Source organism: Siniperca chuatsi, linkage group LG3, assembly GCF_020085105.1.
Source record: "Siniperca chuatsi isolate FFG_IHB_CAS linkage group LG3, ASM2008510v1, whole genome shotgun sequence".
NCBI lineage: Eukaryota > Metazoa > Chordata > Actinopteri > Centrarchiformes > Sinipercidae > Siniperca > Siniperca chuatsi.
In genome coordinates, this window is record NC_058044.1 from 3,563,583 (window position 1) to 3,580,305 (window position 16,723).

The 16,723-nt window shown below is 39.4% G+C and overlaps 1 protein-coding gene across 1 annotated transcript; it reads left to right on the top strand.

Annotated features, from left to right (window-relative positions):
* Positions 1–356: 356 nt before the first annotated feature.
* Positions 357–13,836, top strand: si:ch211-69b7.6 (neuroblast differentiation-associated protein AHNAK). Its single transcript, XM_044189553.1, has 5 exons — positions 357–721; positions 3,195–3,248; positions 3,405–3,525; positions 4,381–4,550; positions 4,927–13,836. Exons 2-5 carry the CDS (start codon positions 3,246–3,248, stop codon positions 8,833–8,835), a joined length of 4,203 nt encoding a protein of 1,400 aa, XP_044045488.1. The 5' UTR covers positions 357–721; positions 3,195–3,245; the 3' UTR covers positions 8,836–13,836.
* Positions 13,837–16,723: the final 2,887 nt, after the last annotated feature.

Genomic DNA, 16,723 nt, shown 5'->3' on the forward strand with positions numbered 1-16,723 from the left:
GCCGCAGCCGTACCTTTCCAGCTAGGATTATGTAATGAATGTTTGAATGCCACTGAACTCTCTCTTTTCTTTCCATCCAGACTCACACAGACAGCAGTCTTTGTGGCCAACAGGTGACTGTAATCAGAGTGACTCACACAGTGAACGCCTGCCGCTCCCTTGGCACAGGCCAGCATTGTTGGGGAGTGTTTGGTTTATGTTGTTTTGGTTCCTGAAAGTCGAGATTTCGACTATAATGCTGGCATTAAAAAAAAAAAAATATATATATATATATATATATATATATATATATATATATATATATATATATATATATATTGTGTGTGTGTGTGTTTAGACTTCATATGTGTGCATGTAGGAACAGATGTGTTGACATGTGAGGAAAAGCAAGACACAGATTGAAGTTGTGTTATTGTCCACTGTGGTGTGTTTGTGTTTGTATGCATATGAGCCGCAGGCATGTGGTAATCAAGGTGTGCTTGCATAAGGGCGTGTGATATGAATATGCGTGTGCGTCTATGTCTGTTGACAGTTAATGGAGGCAGGTCTTTTAAGGTGGAACCTGTTTGTCTGCTTCAAGTCAAGTATTCGTCCACCTGACTGGCGCTCCTCTCCTCAGTCACATCCTGCAGAGAACAGCATGGACTGATAACTCTGTGCTGAAACTCTTCGCACAACTTCAACAACACGGAGGCCAGACGCCAACCTGATGGACCCTGAGGTCAGTTTCATTTCTAAGTTTTCTTTCCAGCTGTGGGCTTCATCCTGTGGGATGCCTGGTCCTTAAGGTGGCAGGTTTTGAGTGACAGTGGGCTGCGTTCCAAGTTTCAGGTGCCGTCATCCAGGTAGTTTCTGTCAAGTCTCAGCTCCTGTACTGTTCATCTTGACTCCTTTGAGAATCTGTTAAACACGTCTTTATTTTTGTGACAGCCATTAGTGCATCCTGTTCAACCAGGCAGTATGTTTCTCTGAAAGGTTTTATTTCTCTTTCACAGTCTGTTTTCAGCTTTCTGTTCTCCCACCTGCCTTTTATCATAACACTCATAATTAAATTTTTCTAAAAAACAGAACAGTTAATTTTGATGGACCTACATTGTTTACACTCGCACTGGTCTGCACCTTGTTCAAAAAAAAACCGGAGAAGCATTTTATGATTGATTACTACGTCTATTGTGCACCCAGCTCTTACTGACTGAACATTTTCACTTTTATAACTGCAGGAACGTGCACTTTGGCTTACCTGTTAAATGTTTAATATGTAACTTTTTAAGTAGTAAATCAGCTGCTTCCTTTGCTCAGATGTCATTTGGAGCCATGTGCAATATGAGTTAAATGCATATAAAGGTTTTGATTGATTAATTAGTCATTGTTGTGTCTTTTCATATAATTGTATCGTGACAAAATGCTCGTGGAGATTTTGTGGTTCACAGTTCTCGTGTCTGAATGAATGTTGAGTAAGATTTTACCAAAATCTGTCCCAGCTTGACATCTTAAAAACCTGAAAACATATTTTTCTGAATATTCTGCTCTATATTTGACTGTAATTTGACTTAAAGGGGATGAACATTATTTTAACATTCTGCCATGTCATTTTGAATTCTTTAGTAACTATCACAATGATAATACGATAATCCTGCAATAGTTATTGTAGTATTAATTTAGTCCTTTTTGCCTGATCACATTGTATTTTTGTTGCTGCAATGGAAAACTGATGCTGTGTGAAATTCTGCATTTATCTGTTTTTAAATTCATATAGATTGAATTTTACATGCGATCGCTAAGTCACCGAAGATTTCTTTTCTTAATTTAAATTCTTTTATTCTAATGCGTGGAGTTGTAAAAACTGCAGTTCGGTGGTGATGTAGAATAAATCACAGTGTCATTCATCTAGCTCGTCTTTACACGTCATTTCACACAATCTTGATAGAACATAGTGTGTCTGGATTCATTGGAGGTGCGCCAGTGGTCCGGCAGGATTTTTTTATACTAGAAAGTGGTGGGTGTGTGGTTACTTTTGACTTTGTGTGCTTACAAAAAGGAAACACCCAACAGCAGAACACTTGTTCGCACTCTTGATAAACCTGTTCCTGATTTCCCTCAGTTATGGCCCAAGAGCCCCAAGGCCATAACTCAAATACCTGAGAGATGCACCTGCGGAGTTACCTGGGTGTCACTCATCCACCTGCATACAGTAAAACTGTTTTGCGCTGCCTATTTTTTTTTAATCTTCAGTAAAATAAATTTGTCTCAGGACATGTGTTCATATGAGAATTTCATAGTACATAGTATTTATTTTGGTCTAAATTAACTGAGAAAGGATGTAAAATGTCAACATAAACGTAAAAATTACTGTAGCTTTTTAAAACTTAAAAAAAGCTTTGAAAAATGTCTCTTTTCTGTTTCTGCTGTGAAAACATTGCTTTCTAAAGGCATACCATTCCCCTTGCCTTTGTTGATTCTTGAAACTGTAATAAAATAAAACAATACCATTGTTTCCCAGACATAGAATTTATTTAGTTGGCTGAATAGGTTGCCCCACCCAAAGGTTTTTTATGTTTTTGTATTTCTTGTTCCCTCCTTTCAAAGGTCTGCTTGGAAATGCAGTTAAAACTGTGAACAGACTGAAGTTTGTCAGAGTGGTGCATTCATGTGCAACTGTATAGATTGGGGGGGAAAAAATTTGTTTTTTAGTTGGAAGTTACTGCAAGAAAGCTGCACTGTTTCTCTCAGTCCCTTCTGCCATGGATTGATCAACGCAAATAAATTCTCAACCTGTGGGAAACACTGCAATACTACAGGTGTTTGTATTTTCTACTGAGCTATACAACATAGTTAATATGTTAATCCATCCCGTCTTCAAAATCTTCTGTATGGATCGTCAACTGCCCAATTATCAGTTGCGGCATCTTTAGTACACCAACTTCTTAAATAGTCTTCCTTTACCTCAGTGGTTTAAACTGATTTGAGAGGTGAAACTATTGTTTGATCAGAGCTGTTTGCTGGATTATCCTGGTTCATCTGTTTCATTGAAGACCAACTAATGTTCCTGCTGATTTGTTTTATAAGCTTTAACGTGTTACAAATATACTGTATCTCATAAGCTGCACTGTATGTCACACGTGTGAAGAACTGCTATATATCAGGTTCCCACAATAGCTTAATCTGTTTACTGAACATTTTATTTTCCTTTATAGGTTTAGTCAAAAGGGATTTTTCAATGCCGCTGTGACAGAAACACAAGGATCATGGTAAGAAACTTCTACATATTGTTTTAGTTCTGTGTTAAAATGTTAAACATTCTACTGTATAATAGTTACATTTCTGTTGTGTGTTGCTTTCAAAAGCTAATTCTGTTGAGGAGTGCTTCTGTTTTAACCTCGTTATGTAACATCTTTGCTTTTCAGCCGGCACACCGCAGGGGAAGGAGTCTCTCTGAGGCCTTGACCCTGGAGCAATTAGAGGAGGAGGGGCTGGTCGTTTCTGGCATCAACAACAGTGGCTCAGCCAATCGGGGACTGAGGAAAGGTATGACCCTTAACCCTTCTGTATTTCTGCAAGGCATAATAGTATCTTAGCTTTTAGAGTTTAAACAATTCTTACCCACAAGAACACGCCTTACAATTTCAAGCAAATCATTGTATATTTGACTCAATCCAAGGTTGTGTTAACCCTATATGTTTTAGACTGAGTGAGCAGAAGAGACATCGTATGATGTAATAGCCCTGCAATACATACTGCCTTAGTTAAAATGTGCAGTTTTTATTGAGTTCACTACTTCAGTTGTTTTTGCACTGAACCTTATGGTAGATTTTTGGGCTGCAGTTTGTGTTTTTTGATTGGCAGTATTATACTGCATTAAATTGAAAGCTCTCTCTAATATTTCTACTCCTCCATTTATGTAAATGAAGTATACAGAATTTTAGAAACACCTTTCAATAGTCAGTCCAATACAATACTAACACAATCAACAACTGTGTCAATGCAACTCATATTTTATATAAAATAAAGTAATAAATGTGCTATTTATTACAGTGCTGTTGTAATGGATTGCTTGTTGTTCTGATCAGACAGTGTAAATGTATGTTTAACAGATTGTGGTCAAAATACAGCATAGCAGTTCTTTTCAAAAGCTCTCTGAGGACACTCAAATGTTAAAAACTTGTTTGGGAGGTTTGCTTCGCTGATTAATCAGAGTATCATGCTGTGATTCTTTTACATAAAACCCAATGCCCAATGGCCTGGCATTGTTAGGGCCAGGTTTGGGGTTTTGAGTCTAAGGCTACCCTTTAAGTGATACATTATGATTTGCACCCATTAGAGCATGTGAATGTTCTGGAATAAGCTGTTGTTTTATGCACACACTTGGTTTTTCTTTTTCAGGGGATGAAATTGTGGGGGCAAAAATCAATTTTGATCATCTATCAAAAGAGGAGGTGTTAAAAGTACTGAAGCTGATGGAGCCGTTTGATGGCAAGATCCAAGTCCTCACCAGGAACAACCTGAGCAAGAGCCTCGGAAATCTGGACCAGTGTGCCAAGAGTCCTGACACGGTAGGTGGAATACAGATATTATTAGGTCAAACGAAATTAATGAATAAGTTAATCAATCATTTTCTTGTACCTTCGTGCAGCAGTGGTCAGCAACACAACTCACATTTGTTAAAATATTCTGATGTTATGCTAAAGGTTTTAATGTAGGTTCCACCAAAACAACAGGTTCTTATTTGGTTTTCCTGTAATTTAAAGGGCATTCATTCTGGTAGCACTTTTATAATGTTCAACTAAGAGCTGTGTTTATGCTGCAATCTGCATTACATTGAAACAATGCTAAGATTGATCCCCACCCCAACTGCTAGAAAATATGGTTACAAAAATCCTTGCTATTATAGTTACATTCCAATCACCAAGTTGTGGTTTATATTACTAGATGCTGAAGGATTCCTACAACAAACTCTACAATGCCAAAATCAAGAAGTTTATGAGAGGAGACTTGCTTGGTGCTGAGGAGGGCTGTGTGAACGGGGAGGTTGCCGCCAAGCCAACTGTATCAGGCTCATCCAAGGTCAACCTAAAACATGACATGGGGTTACCTCGCCTCGGAGTTGACTTTGGACTTCTGAAAACTAAGTCTTTGAGCACAGACTTTGATGCTGATTCACAATCTCATGACACTGGAGAATTAACATATGGCAGCAATCTGAACCTTCCACCGTTGGGTCTCGGCTTGAGTGGGACTACTCTAAGTGGAGCTCAGGTACCAAGACTGAAGGTTGATGCTAGAAGTCCACAGCTTAAAGCTCCAGACTTCCATCTGTCCGGAACATTACCAGAGGGTCCAAATGTCAACACTAGAGCTGGTATTCAACTGCCAAGCACTGATGGTCCATCAGTTGACTTCACAATGCCAAATCTTGAAGGACCTCAAAATGAACTGGAAAGCAACAGAACTTTTAGAGCTCCAGAAATAGGTATGGACTTAAAAGCTTCAGATGTTAGTACTGCTGACATGGGGATGAACCTTAATAGAGGAAATATCACTGGTCCATCCTTTGCCACTGGTGTTCCCAAAGTGGGCATCGAAGAAACAAACAAAGAATTCAAAATGCCCAAATTCAAACTGCCCGACCTAGGCCTCTCTGGACCTTCTTTAAGTGGTCCAGAATGTGAGGTCAAGATGCCAGATGTAGGAACCCCAGATGTTCCACCAGGTAAACTCAGTCTTAAGTATTCCAAGAGACTGAAAACCCCAGATCTAAATGTGGACAATCCTTCTGGTTATGTAGAATCACCCAAGCTCATGCTGTCTGGGAGATCCCCTGACCCAGACCTAGAAATGCCAGGTGTTGATGTATCACAACTTGATCTAAATGGGCCGGACATTGACATGCCTAAAGGAAAATTCAAACTGCCACTTAAGAAATCAAAGATTGATCTTAAATCTCCGGATTTAGATGTGGATGCCCCATCTGGTAAATTCACTATGCCCAAATTTGGATTCTCAGGCAAAAGTGAAGCTGATGTTAAAACACCTGACCTCAGTCTCAAAAGTCCAAAGATAAAAGGTGGAATTCATACACCTGAAATAAATCTACCCAAAGCTGACCTAAAAGGATCGAATTTAGCCATTGACACCCCATCGGTTGACATTAAAGGAAAATACAAGGCTCCTAAGTTTACGATGCCTGAATTCGATTTACCAGACATTCGAGTTCCAGGTTTTAATGGTGATTTAGCAGGACCAGAAGTGCGGTTGGCAGCGCCAGATCTCAAAGATGGAATTGCGGACCCAAATGTTGACTTAAATGTACCCTCAACTGACTTGGATATTGCAAGACCATCTGGAAAGCTCAAAATGCCAGGCTTTGGGCTATCTGGGCCTAAAGTTAAAGGCCCTGAATATGAGTTAAAAACTCCAGGCATGGATGTATCCACTCCTAAGTTAAAAAGGGGCATCAATTTGCCTGGTGTTGATCTCAAAGACCCAGAGCTTGATGTAGATACTCCCTCTGACAAGCTTAAACTTCCAAAATTTAAGCTCTTTGGCGCATTTCCAAAGAAAAAAGATGTGGATATCAATGCAGGGGTGAAAACGCCTGAACTAACGCTGAAATCCCCAAGGATAAAAGGCATAGATGCTCCTGATGTGAGTGTACCAGACATGGATCTCAAAGCTCCAAATGTAGACCTCCACTCTCCAGATGTAAACATTGGTTCACCCAAGGGAAAATTCACTATGCCAAAGCTGAAAATACCCAACTTAGACCTGTCAGGTCCAAAAGGAGCAAACATTGACGTAGATGCATCTCTAAACAGACCAGGCCTGCCATCAGGTGGTCTTCATTTGTCTAAGCCAGAGTTTGACATTGATGCAGATCCAGATTTGAATTTGCCCGAGATGGACCTTAAGAAACCCAAACTAGATCTTTCTGGCCCAGATGTCAACTTAGATTTGCCCTCAGGTAAATTCAAAGTACCAGCAATGAAGAAGCCAAATATTGACTTGAATGCTCCTGACATGCATATTGATGCTCCCTCAAGCAAATTTCATATGCCTAAATTTAACCTTTCAGGCACATTGCCAAAGGGACCAAATGTGGACATAAACACGGATCTAAAATCACCAGATCTAAGTCTTAAAGCTCCAACGATAAAGGGTGGAATTGATGCCCCTGACCTGGACTTACCAAGCATGAACATTAAAGCTCCAAAGTTAGATGTGAACACTCCAGATGTCAGCATTGGTTCACCAAAGGCAAAATTAAAGATGCCCAAACTCAAGATGCCTAAATTTAGTCGTCCAAGCCTAGAAGGGACTGAGATTGATGGCAATTTGGATGGTCCAGACATGGATATTAATGCACCCAATCTCAAACTCAAAGGTCCTAAAGCTGATTTAGAAATGCCTGATGTTGGTATTGCTGGGCCTTCGGGAAAATTCAAGATGCCAAACTTGAACCTGCCTGATTTGGGGCTTTCTGGTCCAAAGTTAGATGGCCCTAACCTGGACCTCAAATCACCTGACCTCAATATCTCTGGCCCCAACCTCAGTGGTGGAATAAATCCACCAGACATAAACATGCCCAAGGTTGATTTTCAAAAGCCCAAACTGGACCTCAATACCCCAAAGCTCAACTTGGACATGCCATCAGGTAAACTGAAAATGCCAGAGCTTCATGCTCCAGACTGGGATGTTGATGGTCCCTCAGGTAAATTGAAATTGCCTAAAATGAATCTTTCTGGCACGCCAAAAGGACCAAATTTGGACATAAACACAGATCTTAATTCACCAGATTTGAGTCTAAAAGCTCCAAAGATAAAGGGTGGAATTGATGCCCCTGACTTGGACTTGCCTGATATGGACCGTAAAGCTCCCAAGTTCAATGTGAATACTCCAGATGTCAACATTGGTTCACCCAAAGCAAAATTTAAAATGCCCAAATTGAAAATGCCTAAATTTAGCTTCCCAAGCTTAAAAGGACCTGCAATTGATGGAAACTTAGATGGCCCAGATGTAGCTTTAAATGCACCCACGGTAAACCTGAAAGGTCCTAAAGGTGACTTAGATGTTGATGTTGCTGGTCCATCGGGAAAATTCAAAAAGCCAAACTTTAACCTGCCTGATTTTGGTCTTTCTGGTCCAAAGTTAGATGGCCCTAACTTGGACCTCAAATCACCTGACCTAGATATCTCTGGTCCCAATCTCAGTGGTGGAATAAATGCACCAGACATAAATATGTCCAAGGTTGACCTTAAAAGCCCCAAACTGGACCTCAATACCCCAAAGCTCAACTTAGACATGCCTTCCGGTAACCTGAAAATGCCAAAACTGGCAAAACCAAAGGCAGAACTTCATGCTCCAGACTGGGATGTTAATGCTCCCTCAGGAAAATTGAAATTTCCTAAATTCGATCTTTCAGGTAAATTACCAAAAGGGCCAAACATGGACATAAACACAGATCTGAAATCACCAGATTTTAGTCTGAAAGCTCCAAAGACAAAGGGTGGAATTGATGCCCCTGACTTGGACTTGCCAAACATGGACCTTAAAGCTCCCAAGTTGGACATGAACACTCCAGATGTCAACATTGGTTCACCCAAAGCAAAATTTAAGATGCCCAAACTCAGGATGCCTAAATTTAGTTTTCCAAGCCTAAATGGACCTGAGATTGATGGCAACTTAGATGGTCCAGAAGTTGATGTAAATGTACCCAATGTCAATCTTAAAGGTCCTAAAGCTGATGTAGAAATGCCAGATCTTGATATTTCTGGTCCATCTGGAAAATTCAAAAGCCAAATTTTAACCTGCCTGATTTTGGCCTTTCTGGTCCAAAGTTAGATGGCCCTAACTTGGACCTCAAATCCCTGATCTAGATCTATCTGGCCCTAACATTCATGGTGGAATAAATGCACCAGACATAAACATGCCCAAGGTTGATCTTAAAAGCCCCAAACTAGACATGCCATCGGGTAAACTGAAGATGCCAAAACTGGAAAAACCAAAGGCAGAACTTCATGCTCCAGACTGGGATGTTAATGCTCCCTCAGGAAAATTGAAATTTCCTAAATTCGATCTTTCAGGTAAATTACCCAAAGGGCCAAACATGGACATAAACACAGATCTGAAATCACCAGATTTTAGTCTGAAAGCTCCAAAGATAAAGGGTGGAATTGATGCCCCTGACTTGGACTTGCCAAACATGGACCTTAAAGCTCCCAAGTTGGACATGAACACTCCAGATGTCAACATTGGTTCACCCAAAGCAAAATTTAAGATGCCCAAACTCAAGATGCCCAAATTTAGTTTTCCAAGCCTAAATGGACCTGAGATTGATGGCAACTTAGATGGTCCAGATGTTGATGTAAATGTACCCAATGTCAATCTTAAAGGTCCTAAAGCTGATGTAGAAATGCCAGATCTTGATATTTCTGGTCCATCTGGAAAATTCAAAAAGCCAAACTTTAACCTGCCTGATTTTGGCCTTTCTGGTCCAAAGTTAGAAGGCCCTAACTTGGACCTCAAATCCCCTGATCTAGATCTATCTGGTCCTAACATTCATGGTGGAATAAATGCACCAGACATAAACATGCCCAAGGTTGATCTTAAAAGCCCCAAACTAGACATGCCATCAGGTAAACTGAAGATGCCAAAACTGGCAAAACCAAAGGCAGAACTTCATGCTCCAGACTGGGATGTTAATGCTCCCTCAGGAAAATTGAAATTTCCTAAATTCGATCTTTCAGGTAAATTACCCAAAGGGCCAAACATGGACATAAACACAGATCTGAAATCACCAGATTTTAGTCTGAAAGCTCCAAAGATAAAGGGTGGAATTGATGCCCCTGACTTGGACTTGCCAAACATGGACCTTAAAGCTCCCAAGTTGGACATGAACACTCCAGATGTCAACATTGGTTCACCCAAAGCAAAATTTAAGATGCCCAAACTCAAGATGCCTAAATTTAGTTTTCCAAGCCTAAATGGACCTGAGATTGATGGCAACTTAGATGGTCCAGAAGTTGATGTAAATGTACCCAATGTCAATCTTAAAGGTCCTAAAGCTGATGTAGAAATGCCAGATCTTGATATTTCTGGTCCATCTGGAAAATTCAAAAAGCCAAATTTTAACCTGCCTGATTTTGGCCTTTCTGGTCCAAAGTTAGAAGGCCCTAACTTGGACCTCAAATCCCCTGATCTAGATCTATCTGGTCCTAACATTCATGGTGGAATAAATGCACCAGACATAAACATGCCCAAAGTTGATCTTAAAAGCCCCAAATTGGACCTCAATACTCCAAAGTTCAACTTAGACATGCCATCTGGTAACCTGAAAATGCCAAAACTGGCAAAACCAAAGGCAGAACTTCATGCTCCAGACTGGGATGTTAATGCTCCCTCAGGAAAATTGAAATTTCCTAAATTCGATCTTTCAGGTAAATTACCAAAAGGGCCAAACATGGACATAAACACAGATCTGAAATCACCAGATTTTAGTCTGAAAGCTCCAAAGACAAAGGGTGGAATTGATGCCCCTGACTTGGACTTGCCAAACATGGACCTTAAAGCTCCCAAGTTGGACATGAACACTCCAGATGTCAACATTGGTTCACCCAAAGCAAAATTTAAGATGCCCAAACTCAAGATGCCTAAATTTAGTTTTCCAAGCCTAAATGGACCTGAGATTGATGGCAACTTAGATGGTCCAGATGTTGATGTAAATGTACCCAATGTCAATCTTAAAGGTCCTAAAGCTGATGTAGAAATGCCAGATCTTGATATTTCTGGTCCATCTGGAAAATTCAAAAAGCCAAATTTTAACCTGCCTGATTTTGGCCTTTCTGGTCCAAAGTTAGAAGGCCCTAACTTGGACCTCAAATCCCCTGATCTAGATCTATCTGGTCCTAACATTCATGGTGGAATAAATGCACCAGACATAAACATGCCCAAGGTTGATCTTAAAAGCCCCAAACTAGACATGCCATCAGGTAAACTGAAGATGCCAAAACTGGCAAAACCAAAGGCAGAACTTCATGCTCCAGACTGGGATGTTAATGCTCCCTCAGGAAAATTGAAATTTCCTAAATTCGATCTTTCAGGTAAATTACCCAAAGGGCCAAACATGGACATAAACACAGATCTGAAATCACCGGATTTTAGTCTGAAAGCTCCAAAGATAAAGGGTGGAATTGATGCCCCTGACTTGGACTTGCCAAACATGGACCTTAAAGCTCCCAAGTTGGACATGAACACTCCAGATGTCAACATTGGTTCACCCAAAGCAAAGCTGAAAATGCCCAAAGTAAAAATGCCTAAAATGAATCTACCAAGCTTAAAAGGACCTGAGATTGATGGCAATTTCGATGTCCCAGACATCGACATCAATGCACCCAACGTCAACTTCAAAGGGTCCAAAACTGACTTTGGCAGCCCATCTGGAAAATTTAAAAAGCCTCATTTGAAAATGCCTGATGTGGGGTTTTCTGGTCCAAAGTTAGATGGCCCAAACTTTGACCTCAAGTCACCAGATCTTAATGCCAAATTACCGAAAGGACTGAAAACTCCAGATTTGAATCTCAGAGCCCCAAAGATGAAAGGTGGAATTGATGCCCCCAAGTTAGGCTTACCAAACATGGACATTAAAGCTCCCAGGTTAGATATGAACACTCCAGATGTCAACATTGGTTTTCCTGATGTAAATTTCAAAAAGCCCAAAATCAAGATGTCAAAAGGTCCCAATGTTGACATAAATGGGGACCTACAGGGGCCTGACCTGAATATCCCGAATGTAGATGTTAATGGTCCAAAAGGAAAATTTAAAATGCCAAGTTTAAATGCACCAGACCTCAGTCTCTCTGGACCTAAGGCAAGAACACCAGAAATGAATCTTTCAGGACCTAAACTGAAAGGCCCTGGTATAAGTATGCCAGACTTTGATTTGCCTGATGCCAGGTTCAAAGGTCCCAAGATAGACCTCAATGCTAAACGTCCTGATATAGGAATAGATGGTAACATAGGACGACCTGACATGAACATTACTCCCCCTCAGGTCAAAGGAGGAATAAGAGGTCCAGACGTTGACATGAATGTTCCCTCAGGAAACTTCCAGGGTCCTGAGAATGAGCTTGATTTGGCAGACAGAAAATTCAAACTCCCTTCTTTCAAGCTGCCTCAGTTGACAGGCCCAGATCTTAATAGGGCAGGGTCTGATATTGACTTTGGTACACCTCTGAGACCAACAAATCTGGATATTTCTCCTCCAAATGCTAAAGTGAATGTGAAACCACCAGAGTTGAAGGGGAATTTCACAGGTCCAAAGATTAGTGCTCCAAACATGGACCCCGGCATGGTGAAAGCAGCAATGCAGAATCCACAGCTGCATTTCAAAGGATCTTCTTATAAGAATCGCAGATCAGATATCACGGGGGTAAACATGAGAATGCCTGTCCTGGACATAGATGGAGATGCTAGACTTCGTCACACTAATAGACAGTCACCTAGGACCCAAGTAAGGTCCAGCTACCCTTTGGTGGATGCTCATTCAGGCCACCAAATTGATCACAACCGTTCAGATCTCAACATTGATGATTTCACAGGAAAGGATCATGTGCTTAGAGCCAGAGGTTCAAAACTGGACCTCCAGGCATCACATAACTATAGACAGGTGATCTCCCCGTCAGGTGTTAATCTTGACATGAGGGACCCCAGACATACCAATAGAACTCCTCCTGGTGACATTGATATATACTCAAAGCACCAGAGAACAATGCAGCCGGTACGTGATGCACGTTTGCCACATTTCTCTCAAGATCCAAGAATAAGGGTACCTGACAGTTCAGATGGATACTACGTCACTGTTTTTCCCACTCAAGCACAAAATCAAAGAATGCCAAATCGCAAATATACCACACTCGGGCCGCCTGCCTTTCATCCAAGAAACTTGGACCTTGAAGTTCCAGGTGAAAATGACCTAAAAGGGTCAACTTTCTTTTTCTCCAACCTTATGTAGGTTTCAAACCACCAATGTTTCCATAAGTGTTACCAAATGTTTCTTTTAGTGTGCTTTGGTATGGTTTATTTATTGTGACTTAATCTGTTATATGTTATTGTATGATTTATGCCTATGCATTTTTTTATGTGTCACTTTCTGCCTCATTTAAGGTTTTTATTTGTATATAAAGCCAGTCTTGTTGCTTTGTAATGATGCAACCTACAATACAATGCAGCATTCTTGCACTTGTTTTTAATATGTAAAGTTAAACTTTTATTACATTTTGTAATTTGTACTATATTTGCACGATACAATACTTGCTTGAAAAGTAGGTATTCTTTCTATGTACATTAAAGTTAAGTTATGGCACCAAAACCTCCAAAATCCCAATATTTTCTCTCCAGTTTACTACTGATGTTGAAACTTAAAGAGGAAATTTGTGGATTTTAGGGTACTATTAAAAGATCAACGGATGTAAGTTGTTTTGTTATATGTTATCAACTGAATGTTAAAATGTCCAAAGTTGTGCATATGTTTATATTATATGGTATGTTTATACTTTTTAAACACCCACTTTATTTTATATTCATTTGAGATGTATGTAATTGAGTTTATATAATTTTTATGATCATTTTTGCTTCAACATAGTTTTTGCTTTAACATTGTTGATAATAAATGATAATGAAATGATTTAAGATTACTATATATTAAACTATATAAACGGACTCAGGCCATTTTAAAGGTGATCATGAAGCGATTGAAATTGGTTACAATGGACACACCATATATCATTTTGTTATTATATTGTATAAAAAAATAAACAATAGCTACAGTGTTTGTTTTCTAGTTCATATTGTGCCGCTTTATTGAAAGCAAGAGAATGTAAGAGCTGTTTCATCAAGTTTACATTTATTTACCATAATTGTTTCCTTAGTAAGATAAAATACAAAACATTGCCCAATCATACAAGTGTTTATGTGTAGGCAGTTTTTGAAATAGAAGATTAAAAAATATAATTCTACAAAAACACTTACCTGGCAACGTTTAGGTTCAGCATTCAAAGTCAGACAAAGACTCAGGTTCACGTGGGAAAGTGCAATGCACCTTTGTCTTTAAATGTTTAAAATATTAATTGGAATATTGATATTTTTATTTTAGTGTGTATTATGTTTGATTGGTATTAGAGAAGACAATTAATAAATAAAATATAATCATTTAAAAACGTTTTCATTTTTTTCTAGTCAGTCAACAGTTTTTGGTTGCTGTAATTGATCCTCCTGTCCAAGAGATTCCCTTCTAATACTATTTTTAATGGAAGACGTTTGAGACTAAATCCACAGTCCTTTTTCTGTGCAAAAATGCATTCCAGAGTTTAACCAAAGCTAATGGCTTCAGCAGTAGCACTTAGTCAAATTAGGTGAGCAATATCAAAGTCTTTTTAGTTTGAAATTCCCTTTTTGTTATTCTGCCTTCTCTGCAGCTCAGTAAGGATGTCCGGGGAAACAAAAAGAGAGAATATTGCACTAACAAGACTGTATCTTTAGAAGAAACCCCCTTGATTTGACTAACTCTTAACTGCTGAATCTTTACACAGAATGAGGACTGTGGATTTTGTCCTCCATCACTTACATTGGAATCAGGTTAGAAAGGGATCTCTACACAGCTGGTATGGACAGGAGGAATATTACAGCGACCAGTGGTGGAGGAAGTATTCAGATCCTTTACTTAAGTAAAAGTACTAATACCATACTGTAAAAATACTCTGTTACAAGAAAAAGTTCTGCATTGAAAATGTTACTAAATTTTTTTATATTATTTAGTATTATCAGGTAAATATATTTTAAGAATTGAAGTAGACATACTCATGCAGTGAGGTGGAGCTCATTTTGAACTGTTTTGTGTCAGACTGCAACTAATGATTATCTCCATTATGGATTAATCTGCTGATTATTTTCTCGATTAATCGATTGATTGTTTGGTTTGTAAAAAAAATCTAAAAATAGTGAGAAATACCGTCACAACGACCCAGAGCCCAAAGTGACGCCTTCACAATGCTTGTTCTGTCCAACCAACAGTCCAAAGCTCAACATTATTAACAAAACATTACAATTATTACAATCATTCAAAGGAAAAGCAGCAAATCTTCACATTTTAGAAGCTGAAACCATGAAATGTTTTTACATGAAAAATTACTTAAATGATTATTTATCAAAAAAAGTTGCCAACTGATTTTCTGTCAATTGACTAATCGTTTTAGCTGTACTTGTATAAACTGTTTGGTTGTTGAATTTATAACAAAACATATTTTATAAACTCTTCATGTGTTGTTTTAAATCAGAATCAGAAATACTTTATTGATCCCCGAGGGGAAACTCTTTTGTTACAGCAGCTCACTATCACGTCAGTGCACACAGGAATAGAAGTACTAAGCAAATCAAAATATAATACACTATAATACAGGTGAGATAAATTAAGTACAAAGTGGATATAAAGTATATAAGCTAAATAAGTGTAAAGTACAAAGTGGATTTAGAGGTTGATAAGTATGTACAGTATAATACAATGTAATAATTTAAGTAATAGTGCAATAATGAGTGCTGTCAAGTTAAGTTAAGCTTATTAAGATGATTATGAGACGGATATTGCACAGCAGTAATATAAGTATGAATAAATATCAATAAATTTAACTGAAAAGAGTATATTGCACAGGAGTATTAAACAGAGTATATTGCACAATTATTTCAAGTACTGCAGAGATGTTAATGATCCAATGTCCAGTTTAGTGACTCAGGGTCATACAGACTGACACTTAGAGGGAGGAGTTAAAGAGTCTGATGGCCACAGGCAGGAATGACTTCCTGTGGCGCTCTGTGGTGCATTGTGGGGGGATGAGTCTTCCGCTGAAGGTACTCCTTTGTTTGACCAGCACGTCATGGAGCGGGTGGGAGACACTGTCCAAGATGGCGTGTAGTTTGGCCAGCATCCTCCTCTCTGACACCACCGCCAGAGAGTCCAGCTCCACCCCCACAATGTCACCGGCCTTACGGATCAGTTTGTTGAGCCTGTTGGCTTCCGCTGCCCTCAGCCTGCTGCCCCAGCATGCAACAGCATACAGGATAGCACTGGCCACCACAGACTCATAAAACATCCTCAGCATTGTCCGGCAGACGTTGAAGGACCTCAGCCTCCTCAGAAAATAGAGGCGGCTCTGGCCCTTCCTGTAAACAGCCTGAGTGTTCTTGGCCCAGTCCAGTTTATTGTCCAAGTGTACTCCCAGATACTTATAATCCTCCACAATGTCCACACTGACCCCCTGGATGGAAACCGGGGTCACTGGTGCCTTGGCCCTTTGTAGATCCACAACCAGCTCCTTAGACTTTGTCGCATTGAGCTGCAGATGGTTCTGCTCACACCATGAGACAAAGTTCGCCACCATGTAAAAATCTTAATTTGTAAAGTAACTAGTAACTAAAGCTGTCAGATAAATGTAGTGAAGTAAAAAATACAATATTTCCCTCTGAGATGTGGAGTAGAAAATGAAAGTGGTATGAAAAGGAAAAGTAAAAGTAAAGAAAAGTAAAGTACAAGTACCTCAAATGTGTACTTAAGTACAGTACTTGAGTAAATGTACTTAGTTACACTCCACCACTGACAATAACTCTTTAAATGTACATATGGGCACGTGAGGGTTGTTTTAAGATGGACTTGAAAAATCAACATATCCTTACAGAAACATGT